The sequence below is a fragment of the Pangasianodon hypophthalmus genome, chromosome 25 (genome assembly GCF_027358585.1).
Source record: "Pangasianodon hypophthalmus isolate fPanHyp1 chromosome 25, fPanHyp1.pri, whole genome shotgun sequence".
In the NCBI taxonomy this organism is placed as follows: Eukaryota; Metazoa; Chordata; class Actinopteri; order Siluriformes; family Pangasiidae; genus Pangasianodon; species Pangasianodon hypophthalmus.
In genome coordinates this window covers 9,716,859-9,743,165 of record NC_069734.1, presented here as the reverse complement: position 1 = coordinate 9,743,165, position 26,307 = coordinate 9,716,859, and the positions used below count along the sequence as shown (strand labels likewise).

The 26,307-nt window shown below is 37.5% G+C and overlaps 1 protein-coding gene across 2 annotated transcripts in view; it reads right to left on the bottom strand.

Moving 5' to 3' along the window:
* b4galnt4b (beta-1,4-N-acetyl-galactosaminyl transferase 4b) overlaps window positions 1–26,307 on the bottom strand; it is an 88,857-nt gene that overhangs the window by 29,920 nt on the left and 32,630 nt on the right. For both annotated transcript variants that reach the window (XM_026937412.3, XM_026937413.3), the window contains exons 4-8: window positions 14,184–14,282; window positions 6,577–6,672; window positions 4,769–4,859; window positions 4,293–4,393; window positions 2,469–2,536 (exon numbers count right to left, since the gene is read on the bottom strand). In XM_026937412.3, the coding sequence (XP_026793213.3) occupies window positions 2,469–2,536; window positions 4,293–4,393; window positions 4,769–4,859; window positions 6,577–6,672; window positions 14,184–14,282 (455 nt within the window). The remainder of the gene's footprint in view (window positions 1–2,468; window positions 2,537–4,292; window positions 4,394–4,768; window positions 4,860–6,576; window positions 6,673–14,183; window positions 14,283–26,307) is intronic.

Genomic DNA, 26,307 nt, shown 5'->3' with positions numbered 1-26,307 from the left:
ATTCAGCAGCTCGCACTACACACGGCAACGCTCGACTTCCACAGCAATCAGCATCACCTCGAAAAGGAGCGACAGAAGCAATTAAAATGAGTGACTGACATTCGGCTCTGACGAATGGCACTTTAATGCATCTCTTGTGATTTATTTCGTGAAAAAATGCCTGGCTGCTTATTTTCCCAAGTGCAGCTGACAACTGTTTTCCGCTGGGCGAGTGAGCTGTGAGTGCACTGTGGTGCACTGAAGTAAAAACTGGTGGGAAAATAAAACAGACATCAAACACATTCGACTAAGAGAGAGCTAAGGTGTATTGCTTTGGCTTGTGCTATGCCTGCACACACTGGCCATGAAAATTCATCTTTGTGTTTGTGTCTTTACGGATTTCACAGCTGTGAAGTCTTCATCTGCGAATCGCAAATTAAAAATGAACAGAGGCGGGTGTCTTCAACAGTTCATCTCCTGTTGCACTGAATGATGTGAAGAAGAGTTCACCTACAGGAGCAGTGACAAATAAATTAGTCAGTGTATTAATCTGCTCCACTGCTTCTTATTCAATTAATAATCACTCATGCTAGCACAGAGCATCTTAACTTCTGGTAGACGTGAGTGTTTATGAATATTTACATGCATGTAGTCCTAAAGGATCAATGATGTTTACATATATATTAGCTCAGTGATCAGTTAGCAGCCTGAGGTCAGATCAATTAGAAGATATTATAATCCTTACCGTCTAATTATCTACTCCAAACATACAGTGTAGTAACAGGTCTGTGCTTTAGCAGTAAATGTGGGCATTTTTATACCCATCTGTCTGTTCTTTAAACATTAAAAAGTGAAATCTGATATGATGCCATGAACCTAGCTCCAGCATAATTCCTATTTGTTATAAATTAACACTATATTTTAGGTATTAATTAGTGTACAGGATAATTATTTTGGATAAGGCGATTGTGAGTACTGAAAGAGTGTAGCAAAATTACAAAGAAATGCTAGACAAGTTTTAGCTATAACTTTTAATTTTAGCTAGAAGTAAGTGTGAAAAAACATTATTGGGTAGGTAAAACTATGTTGAGTACTAATATAGGTTAATAAATGCACACTTAAATGCTTGATAGTTGCTTGATAACTTGTAATTGAAATATTAGAAAATTGTAAATTGTACTATAAATTGAAAAAAACATGAACGTAAGCAAGCAAGTTATCTGGCTTAAAATAAAGATGTTGTGTCAAAATTACTTTCTATTATCTGCTGTATATCCCTGTTTTATTGTTTTCCCCCGCTGTTACTGATTTTATAAAAGATAAAATGGCAACAGCTTCAGGAGTAGATTGTCTCTGAAATTGTACAGAACAGATGGAACACCCTTCCTTCAAAAGATATCCCCTCCACTGGTGTTAGGATGAGGCTGTCTAACACATCTGTCCAAATTCTCTCATAGGTGATCAACTGGGTTGAAATCTGGTGACTGTGAAGGCCATAGCATATAATTTTATTTCCATTCTCATCAAACCATTCAGTGATCTCTTGGTGCCGTGCTGATGGGAGCGGGGTCGTACTGGAAGAGACCACTCCCACCAGTATAGAAATGTATCATCGTAGTGTAAGGCAGAGGTATTCAATATTATACTATGGGGCACACCCTAGAATGGTGGGGGGGGGTGAACAGGTGAGGGGTGAGACGAAAAATACAGAAATAAAAAATATTTAAATGACTGTATCAGAACTGCCAAGCTTTGCACATTTTGCATAGGAATTCTGCATTTTAACAGTGAAAAAGCTGCCTTTTTTTATAATAAAAACAGTGGATGAGCCATTCAACAGTTTTGAACTCTCTGATATTAACTGACACTCTCTGGAAGCCCCACCCACTTCCTCCATTTCATACTAGTAATGTTGTGGCTGATGTGTGCCATGTTTGAAAGATGCACTGATGCAGAACCCTTGCTTTCTGACAAGTTAAATTGAAAATGTTTAGTATTCACCAAAAATATCCACTTTTTGACCAAGGCTGAAAATTTTGACTGAAAAAAAAAAAAGATTAAATAGGTCTACAATGAAGTGCAAGATTTAACACTTTACAAATTTAGAAAAACTGGAAAGTGGACTTGAATATATCTGATCAGTCAAAATAATCTTTTATTCTTATTATTCTTTTATTTTTATTCTGCAGAGACCATTAGGGGACAAGTGGATACAGCATAACAGAGCTCTCAGTTTTTCCATTAGTTTTAATTCATCTGTGGATAACATACTGTATGTAACATTTTCATAATAATTTCTATCATTTTGTATATTAATTTTACTTTTCTGCTTAAACTCAATAATTATTTGGATTTCAGATTTAGTGAAAGATTGGAAGCTACAAATAACTGTAATTACAAATTATACTCAAGCCAAGTGTAGCATCATTATATTAATAGTCCAAAAGAGTGGATTAATGTAAAACAAGAAAAGAAGAAATTGTACATACTGTACAGACTTTGAGGTCTGGGACCTGAACTTGCCGAATTCACCTGGAGCCGTCCACTCAGAGCCGTGCTGCAAAGAAAAATTGCACTCTGTCACCTGCTTGTTGCTGAAACTGCCAATTGTTACACATTATTTGCACCAGAGTGATACACTGCTGGCGGTAAAATTCTCCCACTGTCACTGCGTACACAGAAACTAGCATTTTCTTCACAATTATTGGCAAAGCAAAGTGTGAACATGAAAGCTCATTATGATTCAGAAGCTGAACTGATGGGAATGCATTAGCTAGATAAACACAGACCCATAATAATCTGAATAAAATATAGAAGGGTAGATTATCTTCTTTTAAAAAGCAGACTGTAGATGTTTTTTTTTCTTTCCAGAAAGGCTCTTTGCAAAATAGATGACAGAAGGAAGGGATATCAATGACAGCAGTCCTTGATCATTGCTAACGCCCATCCCTAATGATTAATCTTGTTGTGTCTTATGTCTCGTCTATGTCTTGTATTCTTAATGTCCTAGTCTCAGTATATCCAGCCCAATATTCAGTATATCTAACTCAGCATGCAAACAGATTTTCTAAAATGAAATTCAAGCATTGTTCCTGCATTTTAAAAGTGAAAAATAAGACTTTTACAGTATAACACAGACAAATCTTTCATCTCATTATACTATACCTTACATGGCTTTGGCATAAATAAGACTGCTGGAAGAAAACTTTGATTCAAAGTTCAATCCAGATTTTAAACATCATGAAACAATGTTATGTAGTTAGTTAACATCATGCTAACGGTCAGTTTGTTTGTTATAATAAATGTCAAGACACTGTGTATTTTTTTAAGTTACACTACATGAAAGTCTGTAAATTTCATTTTCTAATCAATATACTGTAAGCTGAATTGGCAGTCGGGCATAATGATGTAATGTTAGCTTGCAGGTCATTACCTGATGATGCCAATGTGCTCTAAGTCCGTGCTAACTGCTAACATTTAACTCCACTGATTCCTGGTATTGCAGCAGGCTCAGTGGGCTAATTGTGAAATTATGAAATTGTATTATGAAATTATAAAATGCTTTTGGATATTTTGTCAATTTATAATTGTAAAATCCAACTCATGTCAAGAAATATGGTGATAAATGACACTTACATAAAATGACAGCAGCGGGGCCTTCAGTTCAATAACAGTTCCCCTAAAGCACTAGGTATTAAATAGGGTAAGTGTGTGGTACAAACAGTACTAGTTACTTATTAAATTAATTATTAAGGGTTTAGTGAATGGTATCAATATGTTTTAAATTTCACTGAAATGCCTGACAAGTTTAGGTATAACCAAAAATGAAATACTTTTTGCTGCTGTATTCATAAAGAATGTCCTGTTGCTCATCTCAGGACAGTTATTCACAGTATGCTCATACTGAACACACTGAACACAGTTAGTACTGTAGGACTTCTTGTCTATAGCCATACACTGGAATGATTTATAATCTCACTATCCAGAAGACGATGAGTCTGGTTCCATTAAAGGTTTCTTCCTCATGTCATCTCAGGGAGTTTTGCCTTGCCACGGTTGTCTCTGGCTTGCTCATTAAAGATACATCTATATCTGAATTTCTTTCTGACAATATAATTAAAGGCACTTCAGTGTACTTTCACTAAATTGTCTTGGTTATTAGCATCCTTTTACTCAAAATAATTGCTCAGTGCTTTGAAGTTTATACCACACACTGACACGGTTAATGTGTATAACTAAGGGGACTATAAAAGAAAGCATTATCATTGGCTGGAAGGTTACTAAACATTGGCTATAAAATATTTAGTACCCACCTGTCCCACGTACACCAGGAGTTTGGCATTAAGTGGATTCTCATCCGAGCTCAGCCACAGCTCAGAGTTATCATCAGAGGATATGGCAAACTGGAAATCTCCTGGAGAAAAAAAAGCACATGTGAAATCAAATATACACCACACACACACATGCAAAACACAGATATGCACATTGACATACTCCTGTATAAATCCCCAACAAATGCAGATGTAAATGCAGATGTAAAATGTGTTACTCTTTACATCAACAGTTTCATAATCAGTATTTGACTGTAATATGAAGGCTGAAGTGACAAGTGCTAAGTCCTTCACTCCTATTACCTTCCCTTTCTCTCTATTGAAGCTTTTTTCCAATGCTTGCCTGAAGCAATGCTCTAAACACAACCCTTTTTGTAAGTGTATTTCTCTTAGAAAAGCATTGCTGCACAGATGTAAGTCCATATCACCATTTATTGTATGATTGCACTGTAACAAACCGTCTTTATATGGATGAATAAAGCCAAAGATGCGGAGGCCATAATTCTTCCACTTTGGAACCACAGCCAGTTTCTTCACCGTGGTTCTGGCCTGCAAAAAAAAAGTAGCAAATAAATAATAGACACCATATCTATTCTTAGCCATGAATAATGCCTTGTTATCCACATGCTCCCACCTCCAAAGCAGTTTGCTGACATTATTAGCAGCAGTAAATGAAAGTTGTGACTAAATAATAGTCACAGAATGCAAAGGTGAGAAACCCAGAGACTTCAATTTGCACTGTACATATAACACGCTAGAGTGTGATTAAAATTTTAAATAGGCCCAAAAATACAGCTCGTGCCAAAAAGTAGACTAGCAGATGATTAATAATAGTGCCATCTGAACGGCCATCTAAGCCATTCCAACTGTCTCGGATATGTTTAAGTTTGAGATGTCAGTCATGTTCATTCCCTGTTTATTGACTGGCAGCTGGTTACGAGGTTCTGCTACTTTGAAAGGTCTACCAACTATCATTAGGACAAGCCGTGCACGCAAGTAGGACAAACGAAGAGCGCACGGCCTAATAAACATTGAGATGTTTTTTTTTTCTGTGCAAAATGCACCTCCTCACACTCCATTCACTCTCAGGCAAGCCTATACTTCCAGGCGGGACTCAAAATGGTGTGTTAAAAGCCTGTTGTCCAAAGAACGTTAATCTTTTGTCCCAATAAAACAGCAAGTACACAAACACCTAACACACTAATTGATGCACAAGCACAAGCTAGTGTGTATTAGCTCTGTGACTGAGGCTTCAAAGGAGATTTTCACACAGGCTGTGCTGTTTACCAGGAAGAGTTTGAGTTTATTGAACAAACAGTGCGATATTGCAATCATTTGATTTGCTAAAATATCTTAAATATTAAATTCCACCAAGATTGATGCATAATATAGACACTTTGGTAAACATTTCATTGCCATATTTTAATGAAACTTTAGTGGACGCCAGGCTTCCCATGTAGTCTGAAAGCAATCACCTGAGACACACACACACACACACACACAAACACACACGCCCGCGTATGCAAAGAGTTACGCCAATTACATTCCGAATCTTCAGTCTGAATAAATTATATCCACCATAAACTCAGCATTATGTTGAAATCTTTCACATGTAATCCAAACTAAATTTGTATGTGAAAAGCGACATTAAGTGTCAGTTTCATCATAACAACGAGAGTCCTGTCAGAGTCTAACAAGTAGCTTCACTTTTTATACATAATTTCAGTCTTAGCAAACTCCAAATATCCTTAGTGAAGCAACAGTGAGCAAAAAAAAAATCAGTATTACACATCATTCTTCTTCATATTAGCGGAATGCTGATGCAATCTAAAGGAAATCCGACCTCACAATTATTTTAATTCATAAATCTCTTTTTTCTCTCACAGAATGTTGTATTTTTCAGTACACATCACAATTGTTTTTTAAATTTCATTGATTATTAACCCCTAGAACCGGTCAGCAGGTCCAAGCTCAAATTTGTAACTCTCATAACTACATATCTTTCCTATTAATTTCACTATAACTACTGAAATAATCATAGTAGTTACTTTAAAATGAACAACTAAATGAAAAGTTTAAAGCTGTAAGTAATTTGTTCAAATAAAAACTTTAGAATTCAGGATCGCCTGAAACGGTTTACTTCGGTTTAATTCCTAATTAGGTATACCACAATATTTTTAAAAGTCTGACTAAACTGTAAATTGGATTATTAACAGATTATTAGGATGTACGGTGCCCATTAGACCCAAGGCTTTGCTTTACTCACATGTGGGTACAATGGGAAGTGCAGGTTCTTCCTGAGCTGAGAAACTGATGAGCCGCACCAGTCCTCAAACACGTGCAGGTTGGCCTGGCCTTTATACTGCGAGAACATAAAGAGAGAAACAGGGTATATATTAATCAGTGCTGCAAGGGCAGGGTTTCAGACAAGATTTCAGATTCAAGATCTCTCTCCCTTTGTCTTTCTCTCTGGACCATCCCTCATTTCATTCCTTGCAGTGGCTCCTTATTTCCTGTACTGAAAGTTCAAACGCCTAGTCTTACTCTTACTGTCTTTAGGGAGCTCCACTAAACAGACAGCTGACTCGATGCAGCCTCATGCAGACTTCATTTTGAAGGCAAAACAGACAGAGGACAAGCGGGTGAGAGAAAGAGAGTGAGAGAGCTGCTCTTGTTACACATCCCCAGCTTAGGCTCCTGCATGTCCAGCTCAGGCTAATGCAGGCTCCATCTTGCTGAAATTGGGTCTGTGAATAGGAACAACCCCAAGAGAGGTGAGAGAGTGTGTGAAAGAACTACAGCGGCTGCTCTGGATTTGGCTGCAAATCAACGCCACGCGAGGTGTGAAAGCAGGCTTCCTCTTGCTGTGCCATCGGGGTCACTTATGGATAACGGCTTCTACCTGTAGTTACATATGGTGTGTGCCAAGCTGCTCAGGAATTCATGGAAAAGGAAAAATCTTTGAATGATATATATAAGAGACAGAAAATAGGTGAAGCTGAACATTGCTAAGCCCTCTCATATTAGAATGCAATTTCTAACATTCCAGCAAATAATCAAAATTCATAAATTCCTAAGTGTTCCCGGGTGTTACTGAAGTGAGAGGAGAACGGTGCACTGAGCTGCTGACATGCTCTCACATGCTGCCCCCTCCTATCTGCCCGTCAGCTTCAGGTCTCTCGCCACTGTCAGGTTTAATTTTAGCCTTTCTAATTGCAGCCAGTATGGATGTAGGCCTTGGCATCCCACCCACCCCAAGTGGGGGTGGACAGCGGGCATTTCAGGACTGACCTGACTCATCTCAGACAGACATGGCAGACACTCCACGGTCTCCTGTGCTGTCCTATGTCTCATACGTGCCAATCACACCAAGTACTGTACAGCATGCATGTCTTAGCCATTAAATATTTCAGCAAGTCCTGTAATAAAATCACTACAACTTTCCACTAAGCGTGTATTAATAAATTATTAGAACAGAGCTTATAATTCTTTGTAATCATATCCTTGGCTGCTCCCCATACCACTTTCCGTTCAGTTGGCCTCATTTATCAAGCCGGATATGAACAAATTTACTTGTAAATTGTTTAGCAAGAGCATTTACACAAGAAATGTGAATGGTATTCATGAAAATCCAGATAGTTTGGGGAAAAAAAAACATTTTGCATGTAAATTTACTTATAAAGACGGAGACACGGTGGTTTAGTGTTTAGCATTTTTGCCTCACACCTCCGGGGTTGGGGGTTTGAGTCCCACCTCCATCCAGTGTGCATGGAGTTCGCATGTTCTCCCCATGCTTCAGGGGGTTCCTCCAGGTATTCCGGTTTCCTCCCTCCATCCAAAGACATGCGTTGTAGGCTGACTGGCATTTCCAACTTGTCTGTGGTGTGTGAATGAGTGTGTGTGCGATAGTGGAATGTGATGGGCTGGCACCCCATCCAGGGTGTCCCCCAAGTCTCCTGGGACAGGATCCCCCACAACTCTGTGTAGAATAAGCGGTACAGAGAATGGATGGATGGATTTACTTATAAGGAGACTCACTATATTTCTTTGCACACACAAATGTAGTAACAATAGTTGCAAAAATGCATGACTGAGCACTGAGTACTGAAAAATGTAAAGGCGGAATTGTGTTTGTTTATTTATATTACCACACGATAGATTTCTCCTAACACAATATTGCCACACTGGCCAGACCTGCACAACATCTATGGATTCCTGTTCTAACTCCAAATGTGTTGTAAAAAACCTTTTACAAGGCAATCCTGCAGAGAAACTGATAACATCCATGTCCTAATATGTAGCCTTATTATTTTTTAGAACCCAATATTCACCAAAACCTCCAAATCCCCGTGTTATCAGCAGTAATTTCCGTATTTTCCAGATAGCATTCATCTTCTCAAAGAAAAATGTGCAGCGCTTAAATATATTCAGCTTGGATAAGCGTCTGCTTTCAGCCACTGGTGCATAAGGGGGGTGAGTGCGGTTGATAGGATGTTTCCTTCTATCAGAATGATCTCTCCACACTTCCAGACGAAGCCTGTCTGATGCATTCCCCATACGTTACCCACGGACAAATAATGGAATTCAATAACAGCACTGAGGAGCTCGTAAATCATGAGGTGAAACCAGAGGTCACTTCTGCACTGGGGTGGGTTTATGCCAAGGATGATGGGAAGGATTGGAAATTTATTGTGTATATTGGAGGCATGTTTCCAACATAACAGGAAGAATAAGACATAATCCTTATACTCAAATCACTCGAATCAGAGACACTGTCATTTAAGGGCTGACACTCTCCTATGTTTTTCCTTGATGTAAGAACGGGTTGAAGTGAACACCCATTGGTTAGGTTTAGTCCGAATCTGGCAGCTCATCTACTGTATCACCCATCCGAAAAGTAGAACCACTAGGGACCACACCAGATCTTTGCTACCATGATACCTCTTCCTTTTCACTGCATGTGTCCATTCTCTTGGGAAACAGGAGATAGGGACTACCCACAGTGCTAGACTGAGACAGTGATTAGTCGACACCATGGTTAGCAAAGCCAAATGTATCATCTATCATCATTCAGCAGGATGGATTGCAGCAGTGGAGAGTGTAAGAAGGAAGACTTTCCCATTACACTGACATGTTTTCCAACACTGAATCATTGAACCATGCCTTTATAAACACTTGACATGTGTATTGCAAATTTCTTTCACTTGATTGGAGAGGAGATGTAAAGAAATGCCATGACCCCAGTTTTTTTGTAAAGACAAAATTAATCAAACTGGTATCCTTCATTTCCATACTTATTGGATTACATAAATTATCTTTACATCACTTAGGATATCTATTATTAATATTGTAATTTCATTCATTATAAGATTTACACACCAAGTCACACTGTGTCCAGTGCTCTACATTACAAACCAACAAGTTATGAACTATTGAAGATGCAGACATACACAGCAGTGTTAATGTAGCTGAATCAACCTTCAGAACTTGCTGAGTGCACATTATACAGCTAGTCTTTTGACTTTCTTTAAAAAAAAAAAAAACAGATATATAATATATAATATGATATGTAAGGACTACAATGCTGATATAGGTCAGCAATGGGTTGGTGTAATGTGGTCAATGCTAAGTGAAGTTACTGTTACTACTCTAAAGTTGAATATGTTCCTATAACAGCATGTCCTGAAATATTTAATTCCTCTTATACCACAGAAATTTACCAACTCTAATGATTTTTTAAAATTTATTAAAAAATATCATGACATATACTGTATCTGTTCATAGTTACATTTAGTGTTGTGGAACGTCCACAAAACAACTTATTTCCTTTATCACTTTTATTATAACAGCTATAAACAGTTGACTAGGGCTGGGCGATATTGCAAAAAAAAAAAAAAAAAAACTTGATTTTTTTTCGACTTTATGAATTATTCTCAATTATGATTTCAATTTTTTTGTTCTTACATAATGCAATTGAAAAATCACACAATTTACTTATAAAGATTTTTATTTATTAGAATGGACTTTGAAAATGTAGATGTGCAAAAATAGTAACACCACTGTCTATAGCAAATAGTGCAAAAAATGGTTGTTTCAAATATTTAAAGAAGGGATAGCACTATTCGCTATAGGTTTTACTATTGATGTTTACTATGTTTGCTATTTGCTGTTATTATTTTTGCACAACTTAGTGGACCCTTCTTTCTCGACAGAGTAAATGAGGACCATGTCTTTCGTGACATGAAATGCCACCGCATCTGAGAAGTCAACTTGTGGTATTCTTCTCAAATCCGAGTTCCTTCCCGAGTTTATTATGGTCAAATCAACATGGATGCGCACAGCATCAGAAATAAACAAAGTAAAACTTCTTATCTTTAAATGAGTTATACTGTATATACAAGTATTAGCTTTAGATTAATCAACATACAGACATAGTTGCTTGTTAAATCTAAAACACTGACTATACAGTTCACTGAAAGAAAACATACATCACTTATCCGAGTTAGCTGCGTAGCTTGTTGCTAACAAAATACGAACATGGGGGCATCAGTTTTCCCACTTCATCTGTCGAACATGCCGAGGTCGAAGATGACGTAATTCCGACCAGCAAATTACCACTTATGATGTAAAGTAGCATTATATTTTACATAATACTTGTTCATCTGACTTTTTCAAACCTGTACCAATTCCATACGTCTGAAGTGATATTTGAACCTTTCTTTGCTACGAGCTCAGTCCTCAGTGAAGTGCTGCCTGTTTACCTTGGCATTTTTCTTTTTTAAATCTAAGCATGCAGTGTTTGAGAGTAGCGCACATTCTTATCAGATTAAGAAGGCTGTGTTTTTCCTTCATATTGGTTTAAACTTTTAAATGGCATTTATGGATGTTGTAATTAAAAATATAAATTTGCATGTATACAAACATGTACGATCACGAACCTGTGATTTGTCTTGCAGCTGGAACTACTTCCATGGCTGTTGTTATAGATAAATAATCAACACATTAAAAGCCCCACTTAAAGATTTTGGCTCATTCCCTCTCGCCTGGAAGAGTTTTTACACCCAAAGACCCTGGATGTAGACACTACGCATAGACTTTTTTCCTCTGGCTCTGCATTCTAGTTCAATTGTTCACCTTGAGGTAAGACTCATTATCTGATCCTTCATCTCTTCCTTCAAAGCTTGACTTAAAACATTCATCTTCTTTCACCCACCTTCTATTTAGGAGTTTTCTCCGGACTTACTGAATTGTGGAAGTATTACACACTTCTGGTAGTTTTATAATTATGTTATTTTTTAACATGCCCTTGAAAAAGCAATGGCTTTCCATTACGCTGTATCCTGTAGACATCATCCAAGAGAGATATATCACCTCTTTTCCCTTTGCTCTCTAGCAACATACTGCATGGCAATTGTCTGTTTTGAAGACATTGTTATGCCAGATAATCACACATTTAGAACTGGCAGGACACTGGGATTCTGCTAATTAATAGGGGGAGTAATGAGGCGGTGAGTGGCAGAACACTGTGCTCTTCATTACTGGCTGATAAGAGCTTGGCAGCCGTGTTGCTGCTTTGGCTTTGACTCGGTGTGATGAGCTCAAGCATTTCCTGGTGATTATTCAGATAGGTCAATAGCACATTCGACTTAGATTTATCCAAAGGGATTGCACTAAACAATATTATAACGCTAACAGTACAGAAAGCCTGACCTGGTTTGTTAGTTTTATAGTATTCTGTGAGGTTGAGTACTGAAGGTTTTCATGTTTGCTGGTGACTAACACTTCTATATTTGGAGAGAAATCATACCGTGCTGCAGAAGGACTGGCGCATCATTGCTTTTCCTCCTGTCCTTCTGGCCACCTGTTCGTGTAATTTTAGTATAATTCCTAAAGGGATGGGAAAGGTGTGGGCGGATGTCTCCTCAGAGAAATCACACGTTATTCAGTGGGGGGGTGGTTGGGGGTAGATTGGGGGGGGGGGGGGGGGTGGGGGGTAGATGGGAGGGGGGTTAGACATATATTAGAGAGTTATGGTCGAAATGTCTTCATCCTCATCACACTATTCCCTTTATTGGAGTAACACTACTATAAAGTCAATCATTAATGAAGGCAAGAGGACTTGTGATTTCAGCAAATTATTTTATAGACTACACAGTATTCATCATATAGACTATATCAGCAGTTTCCATGCTTTTTCATTCCAATGTGAGAAGGCAGGTTGAGCATCGCCAGTAAGGTAAAATAAATTTTTAGTAGTTGACTGGTAATTAAAAAAAAATAGCTAACTTAGTCAACTTTTCCATGGTTAAAGCAAACACTGATTCAGTAGATTGCTGGTTTTAGGCTATTTCATTCAGTTACATGCTGATAAACAACAGCAAGGAATGTGTCAAGTCACACACCAATAAACAGGCTACAGATTTCATTTCCAGCTTCAGTGCTCTGAGAGGCTACACTCTTAATGACAAAAATAAATAAATAAATCAGTGCAATAAATGTGCAAAATAATACATCTGTGTATCATTTTATACTATTTATGGATGTATCAATTCTTAATCGCAACGTGCAACCTGCACATTTTACACAGCACTGGAGACAATGGAATTCACTACGCCACAGTGCAAGGATTTTATTCAAATTTTAAATCGATTCTAAAAATAACAGCTGGATGAACTCCTTTGGAGCAGGAATTCACACTGATGACTAGTGAATGTATGGTCTTACCTAATAAGCAACATAAGGGACCCTTAGGGTTCCATACCAAATAATCTATGAGTGTTTGTTTTCAGTAAAGTTTGAAACATAGTTCTCATATGATAATAAGAAAATGCATTATGCCTATGCCTCATATTGCATACAACGGTATTAAACAGCATGCCAAAATGCCATTATCAGTATCTATAGTGCCTACTATTTAGACTATCTGTCTATCTATCTATATAGATAGATAGATAGATAGATAGATAGATATACATACAGTACTGTGCAAAAGTCCTAGACACCCTATTTTTTTTTTTTTAGTACAAACTTTGTTACAGATTTTTATTTTATGACTTCTACATTTTCAAGTCGGTACAAAAACATAATGAAGGCTGCTGGGTTTTGCATTTTGCTGCAAAAATAAGAAGCAAGTGTGACAGTCAAAGTCCCCAGAAGAACTGTGGCTGGTTCTGCAAGATGCTCAGTAAAACTTACAGCTGATTTCCTTATAAAACTGCAGTAATTGTACCTGAGACTGCTAACCTATTTTTTTAAGCAAAGGGTCGTTACACCAAATATTGACTTTGTTTCATTTATTACTGTTCACTGCTTTTTATAGTAATATTTTTGCTCAACTGCTCATAAAGGCTATTGAATTGAGACGTCATGCAAATAATAGGAGGGATGAAGAGTAGATACTAATTACCTGATGCTGGGATGTTACTAATGAGTGAATGTGATTTCCTAAAGTAGCGCATACTCCATACCTTATATAGACTAAACTCATTATTTTGTGTCGTTACAGTCACAGTCTCCCACTAAAACACTATCACAGTGTCTCATCATTCTCAGTCCACTGTAGATATGGTCTAAACCACAACCTAGTTACTATATAGGTGACATTATGATCATAGGGTAGCCTGTTCTTGTAAGTGTATGTTACTGGGACAGTATGGTTTTAGACATGACTACAAAATAGTGCCCTAGGTAGTGAATGGTGTGTGTTTTCAGAGAGAGCTAGCAACAGAGAGAAAGAAAGAGAGCGAACATGACTGGGGAAAAACAAAATCTCCTCACGCTGCTACCACAGTGTACACTTCATCCTCGCCCAGCCTCTGGAGGGTAAACATTACAGCTTGTAAAAGAAATGAAGGCAACCAAATGAGGCTTTACCTCTGGTTTCCATGGCAACTTGAGGAGCTTCTGGTTGAGAAGTTTTTGGATATCTGGCTTGCCATATCTTTCTTGTTCAGATTCACTGTGCTCATCACCCTGGAACAGAGAAAACAAGTTCTCAAAACTCCATATACACACATCCACAACAATGAGTACACACACACACACACACGCAGAGAGAGAGAGAGAGAGGGAGCTAGGGGAGATTTACACCTTGGATAGCCAAGCTGTTCTGCATCAGACTTCAGCTGAAAGATCTCTTTTCTGAAGAGAATACCTAGGAAGACCTCAGTCTAGTCTGTTGAAATTCAGTTCTTCTGTTGTGTATTATAAAAACGGTAGTTCAGAAGATATTTTGAAAAATTTTGGGTTGCTTCAAATGAGTAAAAAAGCTATTCACTTTTCATTCATGGTCTGAGTTGTCTGTTTTTATTATACTGGTTATCATTGCTGGTTAGATCATTCCAAAGTTCTCATTCTTGCACTCCAAGCAAATTCAAAACACTTCACTCAAAGCCTCAGAGAATAGACTAATATAAATTCTGGTGTCAGAAAATAACATTTACTGTTTGCTGATGTGTATGCCTTAGAAACAATTGAAAATCCAGTTACATGTGAAAGCATTTAAAGCAGTATGAGTTATAATGGTAGCTGAAAATGCAAACATGGTCACATACTTGCAAATTCAACTCAGTTCACAATATAGTCAAGGTTAGGGGTGGGGTAACAGTCATATCCTTTTTACAACTGTGTACGAAATGGAACGGAATCAAAACACACTGTCCCCATTTGTCTGAACTCATATGAAATTTAAATGAGACCAGGTTCGAAAATAAAAACTACAAGTATATGCAGAGAAACAGGGCACACCCTAAGTTTAAAAAAATATTGCTATGAAGTCAAAATCATTGTTTAATCAGATTTCTAATTAAAATCTGTCTTCCCTAAAACAAGTAAAAACAAAAGGAGGAGTCTTTAAAATACACTTACTGAATTATTTTAATAATAAACGTTTAGGTTGGAGCTGTGCCGCAGCCGGTAGCACTGCTGCCTCACAGCTCCACTCTCCCAGTTCAATCCTGAGCTCGCATTACTGCGTTTCGCATGTACTCATCATGACTGTGTGGGTTTCCTCTGGGTTTTCCAGTTTCCTCCCACCTCCCAAAAACATCCCAGGGAGATTGTCTATGCTAAATTGACCCTAGGTGTGAGTGAGAGTGTTAATATGTGTGTGCATGGTGCCCTGTGGTATACTGTCCCGTCCAGGGTGTATTCCCGCCATGCACCCAGAATATTCCCAGGATAGACTCCAGATCCATCGCAAGTCTGACCAGGATAAAGATACAAAAATGAATGAATGAATGAATGAATGAATGAATGAACATTAAAATGTTTTCTCAGCCATATCAGAAAGATACAATGATTGAAGTTTTGAACTGAATTGAATTGAAGTTTGATTCTGGTATAATCCCACGTACATCACATAAGGCAGCACAATAAGGTTTTTGCTATGTTTTTCTTCTTGTCAAAGAAAATTCCTTCACAAGAAAAATGATTTCACTGTAACAAAACAAAAGGCTTCACATCAGGAGACAAATGCAGACTGATCATGTTATACAAAAAAAAGCTCATTTCTAATAAGCCTGCTTCTCACAGGACAAGTCAAAGAAAACAAAATGCTGTTGTTTACGCAGCACCTCATTGCTCAGTTGTCTCTGAGGCTCAGGAGGGAAGACTCTTCAACGGGTGTGTACAGGTTTCTGCTTTCCCATTAACACTAATCCCAGTCAGCCTTCGCCTCCTAATCCCTGCTATATCGCTGCCAAACAGTCACCACGAAGACAGTGCCTCAATGCAGAGCACAATAAGAAGCAACATGACAAAGTACCAACACTAAGTCCTGAGAGGCAATACAAATGATATTTTAGCTAGCTCTGGGTATGTACAATTAGTGAACTTTCTCCCTAAAACCTGCTGCTTTAGACGGAAAATCTCATTTTACAGACTTGTGGGAAAGGAAAGCAATTAAAAACGATGCTACTCTGTCTGTCTGTAATGGATTGTTCAATTTACAAACAGTGTGTAAAAAGTAGTACCTAAATCACAACTACACACATAAATGCCTGGGTAATGTGTGTAATCAAATCAAATCTGCTACGCTTCAAAGACTGCGTAAACTCTTAACACCGTTGTTTCTGCAAACGAGGGTGACAGGTGGACGATTAGAAAAGACAAACAGTGTAGTTGAGAGAAAGAGAGAGAGAGAGAGAGATAGATGGTGTGTGTGTGTGTGTGTGTGTGTGTGTACAGAGAGTGTGGGTGAGAAGGAGTGAAGCGTGACAATCATGTAACGTTTATAACTATAATGCTGGAGCCCAGAAGCTGTCTCTGATAATGACACACAAATGAAACAGCTGGCACTAAAATGACAAACCACTGAAGATGTAAATGAACCAGAAATATGATGACAAAATTCACCTCACTTATAACTCACCTGCTAATAGCGTGGGAGAATTGATAAGTGCATTTTAAAAATACCTGGCAGCTTCTAGGCACATCATGACATAATTCTAGCCAGGATTAAACCTAAATTATAGCCTATAAAATATCTCAAATCATCTGCATCGCTTCTGTGACATTTTTGTCACTTTTTTTCCAGACTATTTCTAACACAAACCTCTGAAACATCTCTAATGATGTCATCGGACATTCGTAGCACATAAAATTCTTGAGACACGACAACAATCCATCTGAGCTCCATAAAATAATGAGGCCATGCCCAAAAAAAACTTCTCCGTTCCAATTAAGCCAAGTGCCATGACCCCTGTCTCACTGCCGGTGCTAGAGGCTTCAGAACCTCGGCTAAAGGTGTCTAAATGATTGGCCTCAGTGCTGCTTGGCCTGCATGCTGCTGCTATCCACTGCTGTCGGAGTGTGAGATGTTATTGACCCTGGTGCTAGGCGGAGTGCAGGACTCATAAATAAATGAGCTCTAGATTCTCTCTGCCTCCATCAGCCCGTCGACAATGCAGGAATGATAACCAGCTCCTGGCACCCAGCAACCACTGGAGAAATGTGGCCAGGAATATGGGCAAGGTTAATGAATTCCACCTTGTTAGATTAGCAGGGCAGGGAGCAGAGAGGAGCAGGACGAGTGGCGCAGGGCGAGGGGTCGAATGGTGGTTGGAGATAACGTATAATAAGGCAAGTAGGAGTCAGCAGTAAAGACTGCATTTCTCTTGCTGGAAGCAGTAAATGGAAGCATGTCAGACTCAGCGATGTAACAGCTTTTGATGTTTCTTATTGTTAGGGGAAAGTCGAAACAGCGGCTTGGATCATGGATCTGTCAGAATCTGTGCAACAAATCTGTGCAAACTTTCCCAAGGAAAACAAGTTACCTTAGAATATCTTTCTCTAAGGCATGACTTCCAAGATTTTTAATAGATTTTGCTGAAGCCTCTCTATCTTGACTTGCATATTTTCAGTGCAAGTGGAAAAAAGTCAGCAAGATTTAAGCTGCATTATATTCTAAAGGAAACTGTCTGAGTAACCAAATCCTTCAAAAGTACTTTTCCGACTGGGTAGCGTTTTTATCGACAAGGGAACCACACTCAGGGCGTCCTTCTATAGAGCCACTGAGGTGACACGGTGGTTATTTTTAAAGAGCGCAGCCACAAATTAATACATCAAGTCCATGAATTAATATTTTGAGGCCACGAACTCTCACAAAATCTCATGGCCACTAATTGTGTAAACTGAGCCCACAACTTAATATCTTGTCAGAACGTCATACGTAATACATGGCTTCCAGTTCATTTATTGGCAGGAACAGGAAAGAAAGAATTTGCTTAAGGTGACAAGGGCTAATAGCATATAAATGGAATATACACGACTCCAATATGTATTTATGCATCATTCAAAGATTTAAGTGTAATATTATAAATCATCTCCATGCTTACAGTATGTTCCTGTGGTCACAATGAGATAATTCAATTGACTTCTCATTTTAAAATACAGTAATTGCCACAAGTAATTTCATGGACACAGAATAGACTCTGAGAATCTTAATTTGTGGCCTTAATATATTAATTTGTGGCTAGAATGTCAATTTCTTTTAATTACTGTCATTTTATTTTCTGTCATTTTTGGCTGTTTGCCAAAATGCAATTGTAGTGACTTCAGATGGGGTTTTCAGGGACATCTGACATATTTGTCTGCTATATTTGGGCTGAATGAAAGGTTGCTCTCACTGTGTTATTTTTCAGAGCTTCTGCAGCTTAAGATACTAAGGAGAAGGGGATGTAAGACAACATATGAGAAGGTTATAAAATAGTAATATAGCTACATCCAGAAACGTAATAGAAATCTGGCAAAATGAAATTAATGCCAAATTAAAGCCAGACACCTCAACTGTGTCACAGGACAGCGTAAGACAAAAAAAAGATATCTGCCCTCGTCTGCATACATGAGCTCGGCTAGTGTCACTGTGATTAACAGGGGAGAGAGAATTTTGCTCCCCTGGCTTACAGCCAGATCATCACTATTTAAACTTGCTATCTTGGGTAGACAGGGATGCCATTGGTTTCATTGGTTTTGCAGTATACTGTATATACTGTATATAAAGTTATGAGAACTCTTTAAACTCATTTTGCAAGAGATCCAATCAATCGCGCTTATATAACAGGACAAAACAGCTGCACTATTCTCAGGTTAAAAATAAGGTGCATTAATTCAGCAAACCAGAATGAATAAGTGAATAATAATAATAATAATAGCTTCCAGCTGAATATATGAATATATATTTAGTATATGAAAAAAATTATGGCCTAAAAAAAAAAATGTTTAGCCCGGTTCTGCATCTGTTTGTTTTGTATTGTGCATTTCCTGTTTGTTATAATAACAATATAACAAATGGATTTACTAAGGATAATTGAGGTCTCGGTAGGGTAAACACAGAAGCTCACCGAAGCTTAACCCACAGATTTTGGATATTTAATGTAATTGCTTTTCATTTAATAGCCTAGAGTTCTCCCCCCAGAAATCTCCATAACTCATCATTACATCTTAGTGCTTTCAGCTGGAAAACTGTTACACTGCGGGGGATGCAAATGGAAAGCTTGCTTGAAAGTAAAATTGATATTCACACTATTTATAGTACACAGTATTACTGAAGGATTTCTAGGGGAAAATCTATAAAAAAAATGTGAGGGTTAAATGATATTAACAACAGTTTAGGCAAATATTTGGACAAACCATTTGAACAATAAAACCATTTGGACTGTAAGGGTGTATCTCATAAAATATAAAAACATGGACAGTTTTCAAATTACGTCAAATGAATTAAAAATAAAAACATAACATTCTCGTATTACTTATTCTGTATTATACTGCAAAAAATCCAAAAAGTGATGAGACAGCTAGAGAAAATTTAGAGTAAAGCAACTCTATGCTTTATAAATGAACGATCTATAAATAAATCCAGCACGGCTGCTTAGTTTGCAGCTCTGGTAGATGGGGAATCTATTCTCCACTCATCATTAATGTTATTCTTCATTCCCTTTTAATGGCCCTCTCCTCCCCCGCATATATACAGTCTACAGGCTCACTGGAATTGGACACATGGAGCCTGTGCCCACTGTAGCCTCAGATTCCTGTTCCTGGCTGACAGATGTGGAATCTGATGTGCTCTTCAGCTGTTATTTCCCATCTGCCTTAAGATTTAACTTGCACTGCTTTCTGAGATGCTTTTCTGCTCACCACGGTTGTAAAGAGTGGTTATCTGGCCATTCTAGTCTGATCTCTTTCATCAGCAAGGCATTTCCGCATGTACAACTGCCACTCACTGGATGCTTTTTGTTTGTTTGTTTGTTTGTTTTTCGCACCATTCTGTGTAAACTGTGTGTGAAAATCCCAGGAGATCAGCACTTTCTGAAGTATTCACACCTGCCCATCTGCCACCAACAAACATGCCATGGTCTCTGAGATCACATTTTCTTCCATTCTGACCTGTATCTGCATGATTTTATAATTTTTATGTGTCCTTATTAAAGTGGCTGGTGAGTGTATATTGTATACACATAGTATGACTGAAGGAATCTGCTCAAAAATTATGATTACAGCCAATACTAATCATTCAGTTTAACTTAGCTTTGTGTAATATGAAAATAATTGTGTGAAATATATATGTCTTTATTAAATGCTGCCTTACCTGCAACTGCATCTGTCTCAGCTATCTTTACATTACATGTAACCATTTAAAACATCTTAAACATAAAAGAAATGAAAATAAATAATTAAATAAATAATAGTACTAATCTGTAGACAATGTTGGTTTTTTTTCAGTTATTCCATATGCAAATCTGTGGGATCCCCCAATGCCAATGTGCACACACACACACACACACACACACCATCAGCGGATATGGAAAATGATACCCTTGAGGAATATAACTTTGACATAAAATATAAAAGCTCGTCAGATGAAGATGAAAAGGGAGAAGGGACACCAATTTACCAGAAAAAAAAAATCAAAACATTTGGCCATTGTGTCTGAAATGTCACTTACTCAATATTAATTTCTTGTTTATAAAACTGTTGTATAAAAGCAATGTCACACTCGCGATCACGCAGTTATACTGAATATTGGCACGGCTGTGATTACCTACGGCCAAATCAAAGTCGTGCCAATATTCAGCATAACCGAATATTGCTCATGCAATATTGCTTGATTAACACACACACATGCACAAGGGATGTGAATACATTATTCTGATGTTTATAGGACTGCTGTATAAAAGCAATATCGCAATTGCAATTGCATGGTTATACTGAAGCACGGTTGTGATTACCTACAGTACTCACGCTGCGGGCTCGTGCCTACGGCCAAGGCACAGCCTTGCCGATATTCAGTATAACTGCTCTCTTGCTCATGTGATATTGCTTAAATAACTCTCAGCTGACAATGGCTGCTGGGAAAACAAAATATAAGGGAAACGTGCTGATCTGATTTTTAAAAAATAATAATAATTGAATAATTTGGACTGTTTGGGATTATCTGCCTGATAGTACATGAAATGATTGAATAATATTAAGCCGTGTGTGTGTGTGTGTTAACTGCTTAGAGGAGAAAGAGCCTCCCAACAAAGAGTGTGTCCAATATGACTAAATATACACATTATGCATGCTTGATTTCACAGATTTGTCCCTAATTTGCTGTTATCACAAGAACAACTTCCTTTAGTCTTGTCACTGAAGCATGAGGTATTTGTCTGACATTTTAATTAAGAATACATTATATGACCTGTTCTCAAAGTCATCTTTGCCTGGGAGTCGTACTCAACTCATCTCAACTCAGCTCAACTCAACTAAACGTCCTTCAGAACTTTCTCTTGCTCATGCTGAGCTCAAAAATATTCTTTTAAGCCATGTCTGGAGACTGCTAAAAGCTCTCAGAAGTCTCTTTCCCTCTGAAGTGAAGAACTTGTACAAAGTCTTACACACACCAATGAAAGGCCAGTCCACTAATACACATGGCCAGATGGATGTGAGTGGAGAATCTAGCTGTCTGGAGTTTTGCTCCCCTGGGTCTCTTCAAACAAACACACTCACCTTAACTTCGCATGAACACACAAGTCAACCTGTCACACACACACACACACACACAAACACACACACACCATTGTGGAGCAGTGCCAGCCTTAAAATACATCAAGAGCCTGAGTGATCTAAGGTCAACCCTGCCAAGTCTAATAGCAGAAAAATACACACTTTCACAGCACTGATGCTTTCAAAATTGATGAAAGATGATAAGGAATCTAAAATACAGGGGTGTATAATCAGAACATATAAATAGAAGAACATGTAAATTATCTATAGAAGGTGCATTAAGTTACTAAAATACATTACTGACTTACCAGGTTTCTCTTTGTAATGCTCTATTCTAATTTTAACACACTATTCTAACCTTAACTCTTTGATTTTTTCGATGACATGCTATACAAGAAATTACTTTGATGTCTCAGTTTCATATCCTTCTGACTAATATGCAAGAAATTGCCCGAGGAGCCATGTAATAGAACTGTATTAAGTGTAATGATGTAATGGCTACTATCAGAGGTTCATCATCTGAATCACTGCTTCTGCTTAAGTTCCATATACATTCATTATAATGGAAAAAAATGGACATGTTTAACCCTTTCATACCTGCAATTTCAAAAGTAAGTCCAGTTTTCATGTTTGCTTTGCATAATCATGTCATAAATGTAACAGTAACATAAAGTATTATATTGTACACTACTGTATATCACCAGATTCAGCAAAACCACCTCACAGCATGTAATGAGAGGAAATATTTATCTATTTTCATCATCACAAATAGAGAATAAAAAGTAGTCTACATACAAAATCCCCATGGCCGCTCATTATTTATTTTCTACTATATTACATGGTAGTTTGTTGTAAGGAAATAATCCACAAGATAATCTTGGCTTGCTGCACAGCTCAACTCTGCTTAGTTCATGCATTTATGTCAGTTTGTTTCACTAAATATTACAGCACACCTTTAAATAATAAGCAAATGATGGGGAATTGATTTTACAGTTAAATGGTTCCCTGGCTGGCTTGTTTCCCAGGCAGAAACTGAACAGAATAAGAAAAATGTATCTACATTTTCCTATGCATGAACATTTCAGGTTAGTTACAAGTCTTTTTGTGTGGTTTTTGGGTTGTACTGAGGTAGGATATTTTGCTGAAACCTGGCAACCCTTCCCACAAGATATGTGTGACCTTTTTTCTTTTTTTGCTTCGTCCTGCAGGATCCCAGTCCTAATGCTCACACCTAGTTCAATCCGAATGATATATTCACATCCCTAGTGCTTGTATGTGTGTTAATCAGGTAATATCGCACGCGCAAGAGTGTGGTTATATGGAATATCGGCACGGCTTTGATTTGGCCGGAGGTAGAAGGGGCCGACAAAGAACACACTGGCTCGACACCATCAAAGCAGATACCAGTATGAACATCAAGCAGTTGAAAGAAGCAGTGCTCGACAGGAAAGCATGGAGAACGCTCGCCTATAAATTCGCTGAGAGTTGGACACGACTGAATGGATAAATTGAACTGAATCACAGCTGTGCCAATTTTCAGTATAACAGTTGTATATTATACAACAGTTCTATAAACAAATTAATATTGAATGAGTGACATTTCAGACACAATATTGCCAAACGTACTGTTTATTTTTTTGCTCCGCTAGAGGAAATAGATCCTGAAGAAGCCACACTCACTTTATAGCATGTCGACTAGCTCACTAGCTAGCTCAAATGGACTTGTACATTTCCGTTAAAGGTGCTTCCAGTAAAATTGGCTTCCCTTCTTCCTTTTCATCTTCAACCGATGAGCTTTCATATTTTAAGTCAAAAGTTACATTCCACAAAAGTATCTTTTGCCCTGTTTGCTGATGTTGCTAACACTAATGTAGTAACTGTTTCGAACTAGGAAGTGGAATTTTACATGGAGAACACAGACGAGTGGAGTCATACACACAGTAGACTGTCCCAGTGCGGTTATAGGAATTATAGGCACTCTTGGAATGCCATCAAATTAGTGGACCAGAACTAACTCTTGTATAATAAACTAATGTATGCATCATGACTTCAGTTCACCTGTTTTTCGCCTTCAGTGATCACATACTATATATATATATATATATATATATATATATATATATATATATATATATATATATGAGAAAGTACATTCCAATTACATATCCAGAACATATCCACTACCTCTCTTACCTTCCTACTGACTGACCATAAAAATGATTCCTCATAGTCCACATCCAGATCTAATTTGTGACCCCAACTAACAAAACTATGTCTAGGTTTAATCCAATATTTCAATATGTATTTCCAATATTTCAATATAATTCGCTCTCCAATACCAGTCTGACTAAAGACACTCCAGCTCAAACGTGATTTTGAGGGATCTGTCTAATTTCTGCAGCTTCAGGGAATCTCTGAAAGCTTGAGAGGGCTGTATTTTTCACAAAAGTGTCCACTAAGCACTGTAGCATTATATTGTAACCCCTCATATGACCAATGAGTTCATGCTGAGCACAACAGACAAGCAATATAAAGACCAATATAAAGACTCTCAAAGGATTGCAGATATCAATTTAGACTTTTACTCAGGTGAACCAGACTGTTTTGAAAATCTCCAAAAAAGCCACTAGGTCCAAAACAAAGTGACCAAAAATTGCGTATAAAAACAAATTTTTTAAAGGACATAAATGACTAAGTGACTAAGGGCATAGTAAATAAACTGAATTCTGTTCAATACCTATTTTCAGTTTTTTTATAGTGAGTAAAGAAGCAACCTGTGCAAGACTGTGGTGTAGCCAATGAGAGGGAAGTGTAGTGAGAGTGGGATTAATGGTCAGGAAGAAAATCAATCATTGGAACAGGAGAAAATCAATGGGACTCAATGGGAACAACGTGCCTATGTCCATTCTTCATCAGAGTGCAGTATATTATCAACTACAAGCAGAAAACAGGCCACAAAAGACCCCCACTCACCACTCACACACACACACACACACACACTCAACCCTTCATATGTCATGCTGCTCTTATTAGACTGCTCTTATACCTTGCAGTCTGCTTTTTTAAAAAAAAAGTGCTAGCTTGACACACACACACACACGTCTCATTCACTCTAAGTCAGTGGATCTCCTGCAAGGCTATGCTCCACATTTCCCTACTACAGAATCAGAAACTCCATTTAGATAATTCCTAAAATCACAGTTTCCCTTCTCTCCACCTCTGACTGCTGTTAGCACTGAACGTCATGCCAGTGGTGGGCATGAAATAGATTTAAATTGACCTCTGGGTTAATAAACACTCAGATTTGCATGCTGTTGCACTGTGAATCAGTTAAATATATATATTTTACTAAACTGATTATTTAAAAGGAGTAAATGAGAAAAACACATACATTTACACATTTGCCGTATAACAGGGACTACACAAAAATTTCGCCTTCAAGCTCGTCTTCACACAGAATCCCAAATGGCTTTCTATTCTCCACAGATAATAACTACATAAAGTATAACCTTATAGTTCTGGATACTCTATCTAGTGGACATGATGTAGTGGTTCAATAGAACATGGTTTGAGATTCAGCCACAGAAAGCAAGTGATTTCAAAAAGTGGCTTAACTATTTACGTGTAGTATTGACAGAAAGATATTTGAGATTCTGGGTGAAGAATGGAAAATTGGAATGACGATGGAGGATTTTACATGGATCTCAGGTAGGTAAAGAAATGTAGGCAGGGAAAAGCAAATATTCCTGTAGATAAATACATAAAAATAAACAATAAAAAAAAATGCTAGATTTAACACTACTGAAAATGTTCACTCTACAAAATCAAATGCGTACAGAGTTTAAATATATAATAGTAATATAATACATATAACAGTATATATGTATATATGTACTGTATGAAACTGTAGTGATAATGATAGCTAGTGATAACTTCATAAAAAGTGTTATGAAATTGTTATATAGACATATAGACAGTTATACAGTACTGTGCAAAAGTCTTAGGCACCCTATTTTTTTTAGTACAAACTTTGTTTTAGTTTTTTATTTTATGACTTCTACATTATTGATTTAGTACAAAACATTTTAGATTTCCAAACATTAGTTTTCAAGAAAAAAATTAAATGTTACAGAAAAATGTTTGTATGTCAGTAAAGAAAGCAGCATATTACATAAATAGACCATTTTTCAGACAAAAAAAAACATAATGAAGGCTGCTGGGTTTTGCTGCAAAAATAAGAAGCAAGAGTGACAGTCAAAGTCTCCAGAAGAACTGTGGCTGGTTCTGCATGATGCTCAGTAACACTTACAGCTCATTTCCTTATAAAACTGCACAAATTGTACCTGAGACTACTATTTTTTCAAAACCGAATGATCGTCACACCAAATATTGACTTTGTTTCATTTATTACTGTTTACTGCCCTTTATAGTATTTTTTTTAATGTAGAAACATTTAGTTTCATTATTTTTGAAGGCATCTTTGCTCTACAGCATTTCTTTGCATGTGCCTAAGACT